This window comes from Rhinopithecus bieti, unplaced genomic scaffold, assembly GCF_001698545.2.
Source record: "Rhinopithecus bieti isolate Rb0 unplaced genomic scaffold, ASM169854v2 scaffold_9712, whole genome shotgun sequence".
NCBI classification, from domain to species: domain Eukaryota; kingdom Metazoa; phylum Chordata; class Mammalia; order Primates; family Cercopithecidae; genus Rhinopithecus; species Rhinopithecus bieti.
Window position 1 is genome coordinate 1,332,514 of NW_016806339.1, and position 19,311 is coordinate 1,351,824.

Here is a 19,311-nt window from a genome sequence, read left to right on the forward strand (position 1 = left end):
TTTGCTGGTAACATCAGCTCCTTCTCCTTTGGCTGACTCTTGTGATTTATAAGATGATTTACAAGGTCTATTCCCTAAGCTTGGCTGCAGTAAAGAAATTAACCCCATCTGAAAGGCAACGGGGACATGGCTTGACAATACCAAAAGTAAAAACCAGAAGCTCAAGAGGAAGCATCAGAAGCTCAAGAGGAAGCATCATTACATTACACTTTTTTCTTCTTCCTTGGGACAATTCTTCAAACACTTGAAATTAGTATCATTTCCCCCTAACAGTATAAGGTTGTTGTTATACTGAGGCATCCTGTAAGATCGTCTCATATCTTTGTGTGGCCAGTGGACAGAGTAGTGCTGAAACCCAGTGGCACTGTTGGTATTCAGCCGGATTGGGAATTATCCATTGTGAGCCACCATAAAGAATAAAAGTTTCCTTAGAGGACATGTTGCATCATATGACCATTATGCAAAATTTAAAATAAGACTGGCTGACATGCTGATATTTACTTAACAAACCCTGTGAGCCAAGCACAATGCTCCCTGCTTTGTATTACTAGTTCATTTATCTTCAACACAATTCTACCATGTACAAAGCATTACGATCCCTGTTTTTCTATAAGGAAACTGAGGCCTCAGAAGGCCTTGTTATTTGCCCAAAGTCATTCACCTAGTCACAGAACTAGGACTTGATAATTCATCTGTTTGATTTCAAAGACATGGCTCTACTCACCACACTAAAGAAGTTTTAAGGACCGTTCCATGCCCAATAACTGCATGAAGTCTTTTCAAATATTTAGTAAAATTCCTCTAATAAAGAAAAATTGTGTGTATATGTGTGCTTATATATATGTAAATACTATCTTATATACATTTAACACATAAACATATATATTTTTTATATAAATCTTAATTTTAAGCAATATTTTAATTAGTTTATGTGAGGGAGGAGGCTAAAATCACAGGAAGCCAAGAGAAATAATCTAGAATTACTAAAAGAAACACTGACTCTCCACAAGAACGATGATCAGTTTTATTCTTTGGTGTCAATTTCAAATACTAAATCAAAAACATTTAACCTTGGCCTTTTAAAGTTAATGAGAACCCGAGGATCTAAATCTGCACTGTGCAATATGATAGCTACTAGCCAAATGTGGCTATTTAAATGGAAATTAAGATTAAATAAAATATTAAAAAATCAGTTCCTCAGTCTCGAGAGTGCTTATCTAAATGAAACTAAGGGCTAAGTGCTGATTTTACTGGGGATATCCCTCCTTAACTCTTTTCTTCTTGTCTAGTCTCTGTCCTCTTTCCTCCCTCTCACAACGGTGCACTTTGGAGGAAGATGAACTGTGTGTCATGTTCACATTATCTTTCATAGGATCCAGTGGGAAAGCTGTCCATTTAAGTAAAAATGACAGCTGGCAAAACACAAACGGACCTTCTGACTTGGGGGTGAGGAGTAAGGTCCAGCCAATGGCATAATGTAGCAGACATCATTTTAAAGCTCACAACATTTCCATGGTGACTTGAGTCTTGAGTGCTTCCAGATTATACTGGAAGAGAACGAGTTTTAAAAATAGATGGCTGTTTGAAAAACATAACATCTAGATGGAAAGAACCCAGTGTAGCGTGAAAAATAGATGAAGAAATGAACAAAGCAGTGAGCATTTACATCTATAGAATCCCCTTTTCTAAAGTGAAGAAAATGGAATACCTCTCTTCCTTACTATACCTGACCTCAGTTTCCCTTCATTACATATGTAAAGAATTATAGATAATTATTTTATATCTACTATAAAAAAAGATGGATTATTATTCTTAACATTAGGCACAAATAACTTATAAAAAAAGTTTGCATTTTAAAAATGGGAAGTTGAGCAAGATGGCAATTTGGATTGTGAGGCCATGGAGCAGAAGTGGGATCATACAATGTTGTGCCCACTTTTAGCTCTTGAAAATGGTTTCAATGGTAAAGGCTAATATCATTGACATCCATATTTTTAATAGTATTAATGATTTTCATAATCACAATAGTATTCCCTAACTCTAGCAAGTCTGTGGGAATATAGGAGTGGTTTGCCAAAGCCTATTTTGTAGCTACTTAATAAGTGTTTACCCAAGGTAGATTGATTTATATTCTTCTTAAACATTGTACTGTATATAAAAGAACGCATCCGTAAACCAAAGTGACTATTTTGAAAAAGAAAACAAAAGCACAGGATAGAAAGGGTAAGAATTCTTTCTTTTTCTGTCACACATGGAATTTACATGTATTAACGCAAAATCATAGTAAGTAGCATTCTGGAAGAGAATTTTCTATCACTCAAGTTGCTATCATGCTGAAAACATTTTTATCGTGTATATATTCTATATATATTGTGTATATATAGTGTGTGTCTGTATAGTGTGTGTACATACATATATAGATAGGTACACAGACAGATGTATGCACATTGCTCAACTTCCTTGAGGCTATCATTGCATGCTTTTTTTCCTCTTTAAGCACAACATTTTTAAATTTTATGAAGAAAAAATGTAGAATAATGCTGAATGCTTGCTCTTATTTGACTACATTATATAAAAATTATACTATAATCATAAAGAGAATCTGCCAAATAGAACTCAATATTTATTAGTGTAATAAATTCTGTATATGGTCCTTCAGTTTATTAGTCTGTATTTGTCAACATTCTAATTTGATTAACTTCTGTATTCTATTTCCAGGTACCACATATATTACCACGAACCCTTTGAAAAGTCAGTAGCATGTGAATAAATTCTAATACATTTTTCTAGACATAGTTTTAGGCAAAACTTTTGACAATTTGATGTATAAAGTAATGATTCATTGATATTTATCAATGTCTCTCCCTCTCTCTTTTCACTGAAATTTATACATTTTTTTTGGTGGGGAATGGTGTCAGATAATCAGCGCTATGTTGGAAATATACAACATAACCCCTAATCAATCATTAGCTACTCCTTTGTTTCACTTCCTTAGCTTGGTCATGAATCTCTAACTCATTGAGTGTTAGACCAGCGACTTTCAAAACATTGCCTAAAGGTAGGCAAAAGGAGAGGTTAGAGCTCACAAGGGTTCTGTGCCTCTACTTTGTAAGTACTGCCCATTATTTTAGTACCTGCAGTTCCTTGGAATGGTGCGGCACCTGTAAAAGGTTAATGAGCATAGAGACTTTCAGGCATAATGCAAATTACAGACACTACACAGACATTTCATCAAGAAACAGACAAGCAACATGCACGCTGCAGGCACACTACAGGTGGCAGATATTACTGCAGCTCCATCACTGGGATATGGTACAGATTATATATCTATACATATTAGTGAGATGTATATATTTGGAGAGATACCATTTGTAAGTACTGTTTAAAAATAGAGAGAGAGAAAATAGTTTTTCAACAGGTTTTAGGTGTACCTATCTTAGCTTGTTTTGCAATCAGATATTTACACCATTCTCATTGTGACAGATCATGAGAAATCTCTTCGACTTTATCAAATAAATCAAATAATCTAAGAAACATGTTTCTTTAAAAAACAACAACAACCACTGTGATTCACTTCTATTCACAAAGTTTTGCATTAACAAATTCAGGCACCTTGGCTTCGCATAAAACATTTTAATGCTAAAATAAATTGTGGTCTAAATCATCTACAATAAATATTTTAAGTAGATTTGAAGTCTCTGATCTGTTAAAAGTAAGGTGAGGACTTTTGATGAACTCTCAATTAAAAAAGAGAAATCAAGCTGTCAGATTTTCTAAAAATCTTGAATGATTTGCCTTCAAAATCACATTCATTATTCTATGAGAATCGTCAGGCATTAATGTACATGCATTAATACTACCATCATTGCAGAGGGCCTGCAGAGAAAGAGTTCTTCCATTCCCAGTTTCATTTAAAAAATAATCTCTTGTTATTTTTGTAACACTAAACACTAATACAGAAGTAATCAAATTAGCATTAGCAGTTCATGTTGCAAACTTCAATGTGTATTGCTACAACATCAAAGTAAAAATATTTGCATATCAAAAGTAAAAGAGGTGGGATTTAAATTGACAGTGTCTTAAACAAAACTAACTAGGCCTTGATGATAACTTAAATGATAAATAGTTCACAAATATAGAAATTGAATATATTTATATTTATTTTTCAACAAACCCAAGGCCTGTGTACTAAATGCTAATGAAATATGAATATTAGAAAAAAATGGAATATGACAGTGCATATGGAAAATGTTGGGCTTCTCATAAACTGAGAATTCTGTTTAATTCATACTATAGTGTTTACAACTGTTTATAACTAAGAGTATGTAGGTGACAATTCTGTCTACCCATCTATCTAACATATTACAATATTCTGAGTCTAATTATTCTCAGTAATTCATCATACAGAAAAATGTAATGGAGGAGACTTGTGAGCAGAAACATGCCAAAATAATGTGTTTTCTGCAGTACGCATCCTTAATTTTTTATCACATGGTACTATCGTGCAGTTTCTATCTGCCTACCACAATGTCTAATGTTTTAATATTCCTTTCTCACGTGGTGATTCAGATGGCCAAACTGAATAAAACACACAATTTTTATAAATGAGTATTTTTATGCAACTCATGTCTGTGTGCTTTCTAGGGAATAGAACGTTTTCGCAGATGCAAATCTGGCCTTTAAAATAATTTATATTCCTGCCTTAGCTCAGTCTCATCTTGACAGTGACCTGGTGAGTGACCACCATGTACAGTACAATATCCTCCCTAGAAACTAAATATCCCCTAATATACTTACAGGGTTCTTTCCTCCTTGGTGCACCCTCCTAAATTGCCCTAATGAGAAAAGCATTTCTTAGTTTCATTAGTATGACTATGCACCAATATTTTATTTTGTTGTTTCACATTCCAACTAATATTTTTAAATATTCTTATGGTATTATTATGTATCAAAATATTTCCAAAAATATATAAGAAATAAATTTATTCACATTTATTTTAATTCTATATAGGTACCTAGAAAAAAAGAAAACTGATTTTTTTCAGAGATAAGTTCTCACTATGTTCCCCAGACTGGACTAGAACTTCTGGATTCAAGCGTTCCTCCTGCCTCAGCCATTTGAGAAGTTGAGAATACAGGGGAGAAAAATACTATTTTATAACTCATTTTCATGATTTAAAATTATGTAAAATAATTCAAGAATTACTAATGGCAAAACTTCCCAGAGATACTATGAATAATATCCATCTCATTTTATAGCTATTAAATGAGGTTCATGGAGCCAACTTGACATCTGTACTTAGAAGCTTTTGAGGCAGTAGCTGGGCGTCCTTACAAAAAAGACATACTAGGAATGGGTAAATAAGAAAAAAAAAAAAATTTCAAGTAAAACCTGGTATAAAATAGATATGAATTATTACTTTTTCCTAACTTGTTACTAGGTGATCTGTAAATTAACTGCATGATATACTTGGATTAAGTTTTGTTTTTGTTGTTGCTTGTTTGATTTTAAGAAGATTTTGGAGTACTATAGAAGAATAATATGTATTAGCTTTCTTATCATAAAATCTTAAAGGAATGGACTAGAAAAAGGGCCAATTTCGGCTGGGTGCGGTGGCTCACGCCTGTAATCCCAACACTTTGGGAGGCCGAGGTGGGTGGATCACGAGGTCAGGAGATCGAGACCATCCTGGCTAACACAGTGAAACCCCGTCCCTACTAAAAATACAAAAAAAATTAGCCGGGCATGGTGGTGGGCGCCTGTAGTCCCAGCTACTCGGGAGGCTGAGGCAGGAGAATGGTGTGAACCCGGGAGCTTGCAGTGAGTGGAGATCGCGCCACTGCACTCCAGCTTGGGCGACAGAGCAAGACTCCGTCTCAAAAAAAAAAAAAAAAAAAGAAAAGAAAAAGGGCCAATTTCTCTAATTTATGATCAATGAATACTGTGATTTCCATGTAGGTATAAAATGTCACAGTGTATTGTAGAATGTTATGCACAAAGATAAAGATATTTTCTTTTTTTCCTTTTTCTTTTTTTTGTTTTTTGAGACAAAGTCTCGCTCTGTCACCCAGACTGGAGTGCAGTGGTGTGATCTCGGCTCACTGCAAGCTCCGCCTCCCGGGTTCAAGCGATTCTTCTGCCTCAGCCACCCAAGTAGCTGGGACTACAGGCGCCCGCCACCACGCCCGGCTAATGTTTTTATTTTTTAGTAGAGACGGGATGTCACCATGTTGACCAAGATGGTCTCAATCTCTTGACCTCGTGATCCTCCCGCCTCGGCCTCCTGAAGTGCTGGGATTACAGGCGTGAGCCACCATGCCCGGCCGATAAAGACATTTTCAAATGGATTCTAATTGTATTAGAACAGTTTTAAATTTCAGATAAGAAAAATCAAATTGTGCAAAGATCACCTTTGTCATTGTTCAATCATTTATTCATAATGATATTATAAGGTCATTAGACTTTTTTCTTGGTGGGAGGAGGTGAAACCAGGATTATCTACACATCTCTCACTGGTTTGACTTTTCAGATTTGCTACAATATCTATATAATAGTGAATCATTTTATGCTCATGTAGAAATAGGTGGGTTTTTTCCTTGCTTGTTTGTTGTTTTGCTTTCCTGTGTGTGTTTAAGAAAGGCACTTATAGCTACAAAGCATCTTCATGGGAAATAATAATTCTATTCTCAGGAGAAAATAGACTATTTTTTTTTTTTTTTAAAGACTAAAATGACCTCTTGGGAAGAAAGGACAGATCTGAATATTAATGTAATCAGTAGTTATCATTTAACAGGCAAGGAGAAATCAATTGCAGGCCAAAAGAAACTGTAAGTTAGATATCTCAGACTCAATACTAGAAGGAAAATTTCAACTTTTAAAGAAGAATTCCATATGTGGATTAATTTTTCTTGGGTCTAGAAAGAATTGAAAATACCCATCTCAAGTCTTTTAACTATTTCAGGTAAAAATGATCCTACTTTTCAAGGTGATTCTTAACAAAAGTCTAAGCTTTGAATTTAAAAAGTCACAATAATTATGATAGTCTCGGGTATAACATGTCGTGGTGGTTACAGGGCCAGAGGATGGTAGTGCATCTATTTTGTTGTTATTGTTGTTCTTCTAAATATATATAAACCAAAAGAGATAAAATTTAATGAAAAGACAATGGAATATTTAACATTATCTAGCTCAAACCCTTCTTTTTGCGGATTAACACTGCAGCCCCAAAAGACAATGGTGTACTCAGGGTCATACATCCTTCTGCAAAGCAAGGATTAAATCACAGTTTTAAAATTTCAAAAATTGGGAAATGTGCTTATTTCAAGGGTAAGATGAGTCAGTTGAAGGTAAATCAACCACGTACTGATGGGCATCTACTTTATGATAATTACTATGCTACATGCTTCATACAAATGTTTTCATTTCACTCTGTCACAGTTCAGGAGGTAAGACATTTTGCTGATTTTTCAAACTGGACTACTTAAGTCAAAAAGGTTAAATAAATTGTCCAAGATCACAAAATTAGTAAGTTGACTGCATAGTCACCACTAAAACCCAAGTCATTCCCTTTCTTAAGCCATCTTCTTTCCATTTTACCAGATGTTAAAATATCTGAACTCAAGGCCTGTTCTATAACCAACCTAGCCTGGAATAATATTTGTTGAAAAAATGAAGGTAATAATCTATAATGCTTCCCGTAAAGGAACTGAAATATAAATCTAATAAATAATTAGTAGATCTTCTGACTCAAAATAAAGACAAATGAAGTTTCTAAGCATGATGAAATATAAGGGCCGAGCATGGTGGCTCATGCCTGTAATCCCAGCACTTTGGGAGGCCAAAGTGGGGAGATCACTTTAGTTTACGAGTTCTAGACCAGCCTGGCCAACATGGTGAAACTCCATCTCTACTAAAAAGACGAAAATTAGCTGGGTGTGGTGGCAGGCACCTGCAATCCCAGCTACTTGGGAGGCTGAAGCAGGAAAATCATTTGAACTCGGGAGGCGGAGGTTGCAGTGAGCGGAGATCACGTCACTGCACTTCAGCCTGGGTGACAGAGCAAGACTCTGTCCAAAACAACAACAACAACAACAACAACAACAACAAAAAGATGAAATATAAAACAGTGCACAAATGTCCCCTTCTTTTTTTTTAATAGTATTACTATTCTAGGCTTTTGTCCCAGAAAACAAATGTAGCTAAAGTTTCAGGGACATTTCTCATTACACATGTTTATGGTCATATATGGCTGGCTTTCTTTCTCTAAAATAAACATTTTATTTAACCTTCCTTTTGCCACATTCTACTGGAATTACCTTTATTGCCCATGGTCTCTTCTATATTTAACCAGAAATTTCATTGTCATAGAAGTAGCAAACTGGCCACCTTTAGAGGTGACTCACAAGGACACACAAAATTTTGGAATTACATATTGGCAGGCAATTTGCTCCTGCATACAATTCTAAACCTTAAGTTTTACTCTTTCTTTGGGGCACCAGTCATCTTACAGTAGTGATCACATAATCACAGTCTTTAGAGTTAATTGTAAAGAACTATACTGTCAGTGAGTCCAACTTCCTTATGTTTATGTGTGAAGAAACTAAAGACCTGAGAAGTAAAATTGGCTGGGAGAAAACGTTCCCAAGGAACAGAAGATTCAAGACCAAATATAGGCTTCCTAATCCATTGCTCTTTCCATATGTTCTCACAATAAGCGTCAAACACTCTGCTGACAAAGATTCTCAAATATTTAAGGACAAGAAATGAAGGCCAGGCCTTTATCCAAGAATGCCACTTTGAAGTCTTTTCTGTTTCACCAGTCTCTAGTTACGAGGCAAGATTTTATATGGAAACTAACCCTTGTGTATGAACCCCTCCTCTGGGCTCACTTTTACCTCCCCCAAAGAATAGCAAGGAATTTTTTTCTATTTTACATATTTTTATTAATTAGTATGTTTGAATTTGGAATGTGTTTTACTAATTTCCTTAATCCTGCAACTCTGTGAACATGAACACAGTTGTTTCTTGAAATTAATCAATCTTAGCACTAGGGATACTAATGTCAGATCAAGAAGTGTCAGTAAAAAGGTCTCAGAATTTACTACAGAGAAATGTGGAATGCTTTTTGTGAAATCCACACAAAGCCTTTCTTCTACTCAGTGGTGTGGAGCACTATGACAGTACCCAGCGAGTATCAACAGACAAATGGAAATATACTGTTACAATGCTATTATTAGTATTTATAACAGCTCTAGTGCTCTTGATAAACGAAGCCACATTAATTAGTTTCAGGATCTTATTCTCACTTTGGCATATCCACTAGCACTTCTGAACATGCAATTAAAATATTTCAAAATGTCACTTATGTTTCCATTCTACAAGAAATGCATACTGATTATGGCCACTTGATTTGTAGTAAGCCACATACTTTTAGAAACAAAAATATGTTAATATTTTAGGGGTTAAGAAATCCCTCCAACACTATTTGAAATAAAGTTGGATGAAAAATAAAGCTATGAATGATCATACAAATGTATAAGTATGCTCTTTTCTGAATTTGAAATAGCTCTTTTCTTTGAAATTCCGTAAGTTAAAGTTAGCTTTTATTAAACAAATGGCATAATTGATTTGAAAGTTAGATGCTGACCCCTTCAGTGACTTTAAAACGAACTAATCCTCCACTCAAGTTTTTAGAGACTGATTTTCATCTTTGTCCAAATAATATCAGAAATCCTTTGGCTCACAGTAATTATAGTTTAAAATCAAATTGCTACTTTTTTCCCATTAAAAAGAAAACTAAATTTTAGATTAGATAGATGAAGATAAAAATACACTTATAGATGTAGACACAGATTTATATCTACTCGTAAATGTGTATGTATGATTACTTAGATAATATTCTTTTCAAATGATTTGGCCAATGTAACTCCAACATGGTCTTAGGTGGAAGCAGTCAGAGACCAAAGTTAAGCTATGAAAGATGCCCTCTGAAGCTACCTACTCCCTTGATCCTAACAAGAGGCAGGTGATGTCCAGACAAGAGTAGAGGCATGTTGTCAACTACTTACCTATATGATAAACTTGATTTTGCAGACAGATTATGTTATGTGGCTGTCAGAGCCCACCTGAAATTAATGTTTAATGCTTAAAACAATGACATATGTTTCTTTAAATTTTTAATTCTCTCTAAAATCAGTGTCACAGAAAATGCCTACATTCCTCCCCAACTCTGCAGTACTCTCTCTAGGTGCTATCAGAAGTAGATTTAAGTGTTCTTCCTGTTCTGGATATGTGAGGGACAGTAGAAGAGATCACACCAGGGAAAGAGTGGATGCAGCTACTGTTAAATGTGGTGAGGTCAGTAAAGTAACTGGAAAAAAAATAAAAACAAAAAACAAAAAACAAAACACAAGTCTGACGTCCTTCATAATAGCATTTTATACATAATGTGGTAGGTCATATGTATTACACAAAGGGTTAAGAGTTGTTTTGCTAATTATTTTGAAAAGGAGAAAATATAAAAAGGGATTCCCAAATTAGGAGTCTGAGGGGGATGATAGCCCTGTTGGGAAGATCAAGCCAAACCTTGGTGACATGCTTGGATGGTACCAGAATTCCACCTCCTATGGGAGAGAAAGTGGTGAAAGTTTTCTTGAGAGAATACAAATAGGGCATAAGTGTATGAGCCAGGAAAAGTGGGATAAGGAAGAGAAATAAGCAGAAACTGGGAGAGAAGTTGAAAGTGAGAGAACTGGTTGAAAATGCTTGTGAAGACTCCTCAAGGAGAGATTAACATGAAAGAGATCATGGGGCTAGAGAAAGCCTCCTCCTAATTTCCCTTTTTCTCTTCACACTCCCCTTTGCACACTGCTCCTGTGTGATTCTCTCCTTTATAAAATTAATTGAAATTTTAAATCCACAATAATTATATATTTTTCATGTGCAAGACGCTTTGAAATACGTACACATAGTAGAATGGCTCGATTGAGCTAATTAACATATACATGATCCCACATAATTACCGTGTTTTGTGTGGTAAGAACACTTTAAATCTTCTCTCTTAGTGATTTTCAAGAGCACAATACACTGTTATTAACTACAGTCATATCTATGGCACAACAGAACTCTTGAACTTCTTCCTCCTATCTGTTTACTTGCAATTCTCTTCTAACATAGAGTTCATGTACCAATAGAAATAGAACGGAGGCCACCAACAATGGTGAATGGCATTCTAAAGTGTAAAATATAAGAACTCTATCATTATAGTGGGCAAAAGTAAATGAGAGTAGCACTTTTAAAAAAGAAAATTCAGTGACATACAACAGAAAGCATTTTCATATCAGATTGACACTGGCATGAGAAGACTTCACATTAAGTAGGAAGGTTAAGAAGAGTGAAAAATGAATCTTTTATTATTCTTGGAAGCTGTATTATAATACATAAACTGATATATTCTATTAATTTAAAAGGATTCTTTGAAGAGCTTGTATTTTATTCACTGGTAGAATATGAGCTTTTTATTGTCTACAATTGATTTGATTTCTAATAAAATATTTGCTTCAACCTTGGGCTGCAAGGCACCAGATAGTTCAATGTGAGATGGTAATATGAAAAATCATGATATTTTTTCATGCAGCTCAAAGCTTCATGTGTTACCCATCAAATTCATTTCCTTTGTACCTAAATCTGTCATAAATCTTGGCATCCAAATATGAGATATGGTTTCCAACAATAATCTACTGTCAATAAACTTAATAAAGCCTTCAAGTGATACAATGCTTTCTGGTGGCTTTAAAATGCTTTACAAATAGATTATTGATCTTCGTTGTTGATGATGACATTAATAATAATCTACAAATAACAAGGAAAGAAAGGAATGGGGGGAGTGTTAATTAGTCCCAAACACTGGAGCTCTATTTTTCTTTTAAACATTCATGATTGAAAATAAATAAATAGGCCAGGCGCGGTGACTCACGCCTGTAATCCCAGCACTTTTTGAGGCCAAGGCAGGTGGATCACGAGGTCAGGAGTTCGAGACCAACCTGGCCAACATGGTGAAATTTCTGTCTCTACTAAAAATGCAAAAATTAGCTGGGAGTGGTGGCACACATCTGTAGCCCCAGCTACTCGGGAGGCTGAGGCAGGAGAATCACTTGAACCCAGGAGGCGGAGGTTGCAGTAGCTGAGATTGTGCCACTGCATTCCAGTCTGGGTGACAGAGCAAGATTCTGTGTCAAAAAAATAAAAAATACTAAATAAATAGCTAAAGAGATTCATAGGTAAATTCAAATTGTGATAGAAATTTCTATTTAGTCCATATAAATTAATGAAAATTGATCCCACTTTTAAAAATTTAACAATTGTTTAAAAATTGGATAACCTTTAGAAAGACAGAAATAGTTTCAAATGTAGGCATTAGAGGGCTTTGATTTTTTTCCTCGCTCAACAATGAATGAATCGTATATATTGGAGTGAGTATGATACTTGATGTTTCTTTGCAAGCCGTGTGTTTTCTTCTCTTGAGGATCGATTGGAGAAAACACAAAATATTGAATAATGGAAGTAGAAATGAATTCTTAATGGGGCTCATGTTCAGCTTCATTTTATGTTCTGTCAGTATCCGTTGCCTAGACTAAATTTTGTTAATCATGGAAGGAAATCCCATGTTTTTCCCCAATAGCGAAATATGTGCTTCACAAAAAAAAAAAAAAAAATCAAGAAACAGACAAAAAACAATTTATATTAGTTGTACCATCTTAGTTTTGATAATGATGTAGCATATTTCAGATTATTATGACTTAAATTATTAGTCTTATATTTAGAAAAATGTGTTTTGTTACCAGAAAGCTCCAGTGTAGTCATGTTGAATACTTTTATACCTAATTGTTTTATGTGAGATTTGTAATATGTAAAGTGAATATTGACATTCTGTCTTAAAGCAAGAAGCATCTTAATCTTATATATAAAGCAACAAAGAAATCAGAAGGCTCCTCATTCCATAAAACTGTTAACGTTGCTAGTCTAACAGTATAACAAAGGGAAAGCACCTAGGGTACAGGTGTTGAAACTGTTAAAATGCTGTTGACAAAAATTCTTTCTTATTGCTATGTCCCACCATAGTGTCAGGGTGGGGAGTGGGATGCCATATTAGTGAAGAGGACAATAAACAATATCAGACAGCTGTGGACAAAAACTTGCTACTAGGTAATATTAAGCAGTGCGTGGAATGTGCATTTACTATTGAAAAATCAGGCTCAATAAGAATTTATTCATTTTACACATGCTTGTGACCAGGTGGGAGAGATACAAAATAGTAATGATATAGTCCCTGACTTCAAGGCCTTTGAATTTAATTGGAAATCAAAACACATCTAAGTGAAATGATAAGTAACACTATTAGACAGTGAGAATAAAATAAAGACTGGCATTCCAGATCATATGATAGTGCTTGCCGTATTATGCATGTCAGTAGAGTGATGTTTGAGAGCGCAAAAATTCCTGGTATGACACGGAAGAAAATACGTTTTCTATTATCAGATTATATTGCAAAAGTCAAACCACTTTTGGTCTATGGCTGGGAGAACCTATCAGAATTGGTATTTGTAATACTGATCATCTCATTGTCTAGTCTCATCTTTAATATTTCCTTAGTTGACAAAAGGATTAAACAAATTATTAGTCAAAGCTTCAGCTTCAATTTCAGGTAGTACCAATTTTTTTTTTCTTTTCTTTTCTTTTCTTTTTTTTTTTTTTTTTTTTTTGAGACGGAGTCTCACTCTGTCTCCCAGGCTGGAGTGCAGTGGCACCACCTCGGCTCACTGCAAGCTCTGCCTCCCGGGTTCACACCATTCTCCTGCCTCAGTCTCCCAAGTAGCTGGGACTACAGGTGCCCGCTAGCACGTCGGGCTAAGTTTTTATACTTTTAGTAGAGACAGAGTTTCACGGTGTGAGTCAGGATGGTCTCAATCTCCTGACCTCGTGATTTGCCCGCCTCGGCCCCCCAATTTTTTTTAAGGATCACTCATTCAGCCATCTGATGCCTCACTAATCTTTTCTCACCAATGAAAATTGTTATTAACTTGAAGAGTTCTAAATATTACACATGGTTTCTTTGTGGTTTTGTTTAAGAATAAAACCGTTTTTATTAATATCCAGAAATAATAATTAATTTCTTTTTGTTTGTTTGTTTGTTTTTTGAGACGGAGTCTCGCTCTGTCGCCCAGGCTGGAGTGCAGTGGCACAATCTCGGCTCACTGCAAGCTCCGCCTTCCAGGTTCACACCATTCTCCTGCCTCAACCTCCCGAGCAGCTGGGACTACAGGCGCCCGCCAAAATGCCCAGATAATTTTTTTGTATTTTTAGTGGAGACGGGGTTTCACCGTGTTAGCCAGGATGGTCTCGATCTCCTGACTTCGTGATTCGCCCGCCTTGGCCTCCCAAAGTGCTGAGATTACAGGCGTGAGCCACACCGCGCCCGGCCATAATAATTAATTTCTCTCACCCCCTTCAAGATGGACTTTTCATTATCATCCCCTTATTTTACATCAGTGAAAACTGTGTCTTTGTTATTTACCGAAGAGGAAAAATAAATATCTTGAATTTTCAACAGTTACTTACATGTAGTACATTAGTTAGGAATTGATATATTTTATTACAGATATTACTAAAACAAAAGACGTATATTGTATTAGGAAGAGAAAAAACACTTATTGAATGCCAAATATTGCCAGATAATGGTGTAGATGTTTTAAAAGTCATAACAACAATTTTAAATATTATCATTCAATATTTTCTTCTTTGCAAATTATAAAAATCAAAGCTCAGAAAGTTTAAAACTTGCCTGAGATCACATAGCTAAGAAAAAAATTTAAACACAAGCACATTCGAACCAAATCTAAACTTTCTCACCAAACCACAGTACTTCTCAATATAAAAGTATTATCATAAAAAAAGCATGTTTACTTTATTTTGATACTAAGGCTGTATAGGCTATTAAACAGGATGCTAAGATTCTCCTTTTGAGGCTTTAAATAATTTTAAAGTGGAATTTCAGTGTGGAAATAGTGTTTAGAAAATAGTGACTTACATAATCATGATTTTCAGATGAGGAAATTAAGGATCAGAAAGGGAAGATTTGTTCTCCAAGGTCAAACCCAGCATTCTAGAGGAAGAGGCAGGACTGAAAAAACCATTTATCCTGGATATTAATCAGTACCGATTCATTTATAAGATGTCTTCTTATGTAATCTTAAGATAAGGGAGTCAGGATTCAATGAACTCAGATTTTTAATAGGATGTTCCTCTATTAATTGGGCCATACATATAATATTTAGTTCACTGCAACAAATTTTGAGTGATGCTCATGAAATATGGCCAAACATCAAAGAAAATTCAGAGTATGGAAGAAAAATAACCAGCTGAAAAGTTTTAGATTTATATGAAGCTAAGGAGCATGCATCTCTCAGTCACTATGTATGCAACACTCTCCACCAAGTTACTTTAATACCAAATGATTTTCATTTCAAAATGGCCAGCATGGGAAAATACAATTGTTCAGAATTCTTAAAACACTAAAAGAACTTGATCAGATGTCACTCCAGAGATCCTCAGAGGACTAGGAAAGGGGAAAAGTTGGGGGCTTAGGCTGCATAATAGTCACAAACCTATACAAAACCTCCATGACTCGCACTCTGAAGAGGAAAGGACAAAATGAATAACATGAGCGCCAAAGTGAAACTCCAGTAGACAATTTCTGAGAACAGTCTAGTGCATGAAAATGTACACTTGGTGAAGTTTTTTAATGTACCACCATATTCCAAATTTGGCTGAAATACAAGTCATATTTCCTCCTAGAGATGGGAGGCAAGGAAGAAAAACAAAAGGAGAAAAGGGAAAGAAGAAAGAAGAAAAATCTTATTTTGCCTCCAGAAGAAAGTCTTCCATTGATGACTGAGGTTGGTCCTGTCCTGACATCAAAAAGCCTGCTAATCAGTACCAATTCATTTATAAGATGTTTTCTGGAGCACTCCACAGACAGCAATGGGCCAAATTATCTGGGGAAATAGGTCAGGAAAAAGAAGAAACCAGGCATAAGGGCTTCTAATTATAATTTTTATTAAAATGACAATTGTAATGAAGTGTCAAGATTTTACTCTACTATAAAAGTGGCCCAGAGAAAATAACCTAGGTCTACCTATATAAATACTAGTTCTAATTCTTGCAATTAAGAAAATTAAGCTAAGTATTGTTTCTCATATCTATTGTATATAGAAGGCTTTTAAAGAGAGATACGATAAATGCCTACTTATTTATCAATATTTTATGTTTAATGTGGATTAAAGTCTTCAGAATTAAAATCTACCCATGTATTAAAATAACCATATATTTTTTTTTGTCTTTTTTTCTTTTTTCTTTTTTATTATACTTTAAGTTCTAGGGTACATGTGCACAATGTGCAGGTTTGTTACATATGTATACATGTGCCATGTTGGTGTGCTGCACCCATTAACTCACCATTTACATTAGGTATATATCTCCTAATGCTATATATTTTCAATGGAAACAACTATTTACAGGCAAGCACAGCATAGATTTAAATGACTTGCTATTACTTATGACACTCAACTGGGTAAATGTTTAATAATTACCCAGTTTCCTGATAAGATACTGATTATTTTTAATGAAATAAAACAATTTTTATTTATTAATCTGAAAATCAGGTGACATAATTGTTTACTCTTGTTTAAACATGATTTTTTTTCTAAATCCTGTCAAGAATGAGATAAAAATAGTCAACAAGACTTTGTCGATGGCAACCAAACATGTTTCCCATATTATTGTATTTACCGGCTTTTCTTTAAGAATTTTATGTGCCGGGTGTGGTGGCTCACCCCTGTAATCCCAGCACTTTGGGAGGCCGAGGTGGGCGAATCACGAGGTCAAGAATTTGAGACCAGCCTGGTCAACATGGCAATACCCCATCTCTACTAAAAATACAAAAATTAGCTCTGCATGGTGGCACATGCCTGTAATTCCAGCTACTTGGGAAACTAAGACAGGAGAATCATTTGTACCAGGGAAGCGGGGGTTCCAGTGAGCCAAGATCAAGCCATTGCACTCCAGCCTGGGTGACAGGGTGAGACTCCGTCTCAAAAAAAATAAATAAATAAAAAGAGAAATAGTACTTTATGGCCAGGTGCAGTGGCTCACACCTGTAATTCCAGCACTTTGGGAGGCCGAGGTGGGTGGATCACCAGAGGCTGGGAATTCAAGACCGGCCTGACCAACATGGAGAAACCCCATCTCTACTAAAAATAAAAAATTAGCCGAGTGTGGTGGCGCATGCCTGTAATCCCAGCTACTCAGGAGGCTGAGGCAGGAGAATCACTTGAACCCAGGAGGCGGAGTTTGTGATGAACCGAGATCGCGCATTGCACTCGAGCCTGGGCAACAAGAGGGAAACTCTGTCTCAAAAAAAAAAAAAAAAAAAAAAAAAAAAGAATTTTATATTGAAAGTACATATAAAACCTCCTAGAGTTATTAAAATCCAAGCCTGTATCAGATATTAAAGTCCACTGATGTTTTGATTTGCATTTTGTAACCAGGGAAATCATAATTGTGAAGTGATGGCATTTATGAACAACCACATTACGAGGGCTGCAGATTCTTTCAAAGTAAGGCAAATGCTCACCTGAGGAAGCAGGGATTTACTACAGCTGAAAGGATTGAAGGACATAATGGAAATGCTGTTAAGGGTTGTGGTTAGAGACCAAAGGCTGCTTGGGAAAGTTTGACATTCTTATTTGGTTTAATACACACGAAGGGATATGGGAGTGAGACCAGGCCAGCTTTAACATTCACACAGGGTAGGCATTATTACATTTTAAAATAACTGAACTTTCACGACCAAGGGCATATTTTCTTTTTTTCTTTCTTTCTTTTTTTTTTTTTTTTTTTTCCTATGCTTGTAATATACAAAGTAAACCAATTTGAAGCTGCTGTCAGAGTATAGAATATGGTCAAGGGCTAAAAATGAAAGACTAGATAAGTAAATAAATGTAACAAGTAAAATTGGAAAGACTAACATCTTGCTTTACAAAATAGAAGTACCTTAAAACCATAAAACAGATGGGCCAGATAATATTATTTCTGGAATGTGTCTGCTGAAAATTGAAAATTTGGTAGTCTTTCTAAGATACAGAAAACACTGAGGATGTATGAGTAGAAGTATTCTTGTGCAATAATGATTTTGCTCGTGTGAAGGAGGAGCCTGTATTATATTAGTCATGAAGGAGAAAAATGATCCTGATGGTTTTGGAGATACAATATTACTCATATTTAGAACTTTCCAGAGTGATGTGTCCTCTCTGAGAATATTTTTCATGGCTTTTCATAAAACACACTATAGATGGTTGGAGACAATTAATGTTCATTGAAACTTAAACCTTCCTGGGTTTAAGTTTTTGGTAGGAGATTCAACACACACACACACACACACACACACACACACACACACACTCTGAAAGGGAAGGACTGGATTAATTTCAGGGTATTATGACATCCCGCTTTGTCTCTCTCCTCCTCAGGGGGACTGTCTCCTCCTGAAATCTCTGCTGGCAGCTCCACAGTCTGAAACAGTCACAAGTCAGAGAACTACAATACAATTATCTCCTTGCTCTAATGGTTCTTTCCAGACAGATGTAACCCTAGGTCCTAACTTAGGCTAAAAGCAGTGAGAAAGTCTATGAGAGAAATGCAAGCCAACTAAATAAAAGGCCTTTCTCTTTTGCAGTTGTTATTAATTTCTCCTAGCTTGCCTTTAGTCTCATTCCCCTGCCCCCGCCGCCCACCCTGTGTCCTTTAAGACAGCCCTCTCAAAACCTCATTAAAAGGGTGAAACTCCAGCACTTTTGAATGCTTATTTAAAATTGCTGAATTGGGCCAGGTGATAAAGAATAATGGGAAGGGGATATCCTTTCCAAAGGAGGTTATAAAATACTACCTTACGTGCTTAATTGTCTTGGCACTCCCGCATATTTTGGTTAATTATCAGAAATTAGCTTGAGGGGAAGATTAATCTTTTTACTTAGCCAATGCACAACTGGTAGTTTCTACTTAGTCAAGTCCCATCACACCTTCCACTATTTCTTATCATTATCTAGAAAAATGAGAGGCTTGTGTGGTGGAAGAAAGTCTCTATTATCCAATTGAGTTCATTAAATATCTGGCTTTTGGTTATGAAATGAAGCACACCTAAATTTACAAAGAGAGAGACAGAGAGAGAAAAAAAAAAAAAAAAAAAAAAAAAAAAA

At 35.5% G+C, this 19,311-nt stretch overlaps 1 protein-coding gene across 8 annotated transcripts in view; it reads right to left on the minus strand.

Annotated features, from left to right (window-relative positions):
- The window catches only part of PCDH7 (protocadherin 7), a 454,149-nt gene that overhangs the window by 171,135 nt on the left and 263,703 nt on the right, over positions 1-19,311 (minus strand). The window contains exon 4 of one of the 8 annotated variants that reach the window (XM_017875682.1): positions 3,135-3,161. The exons of the other annotated variants lie outside the window; for them this stretch is intronic. Within the exon in view, the coding sequence (XP_017731171.1) occupies positions 3,135-3,161 (27 nt within the window). The remainder of the gene's footprint in view (positions 1-3,134; positions 3,162-19,311) is intronic. 8 annotated transcript variants of the gene reach the window in all.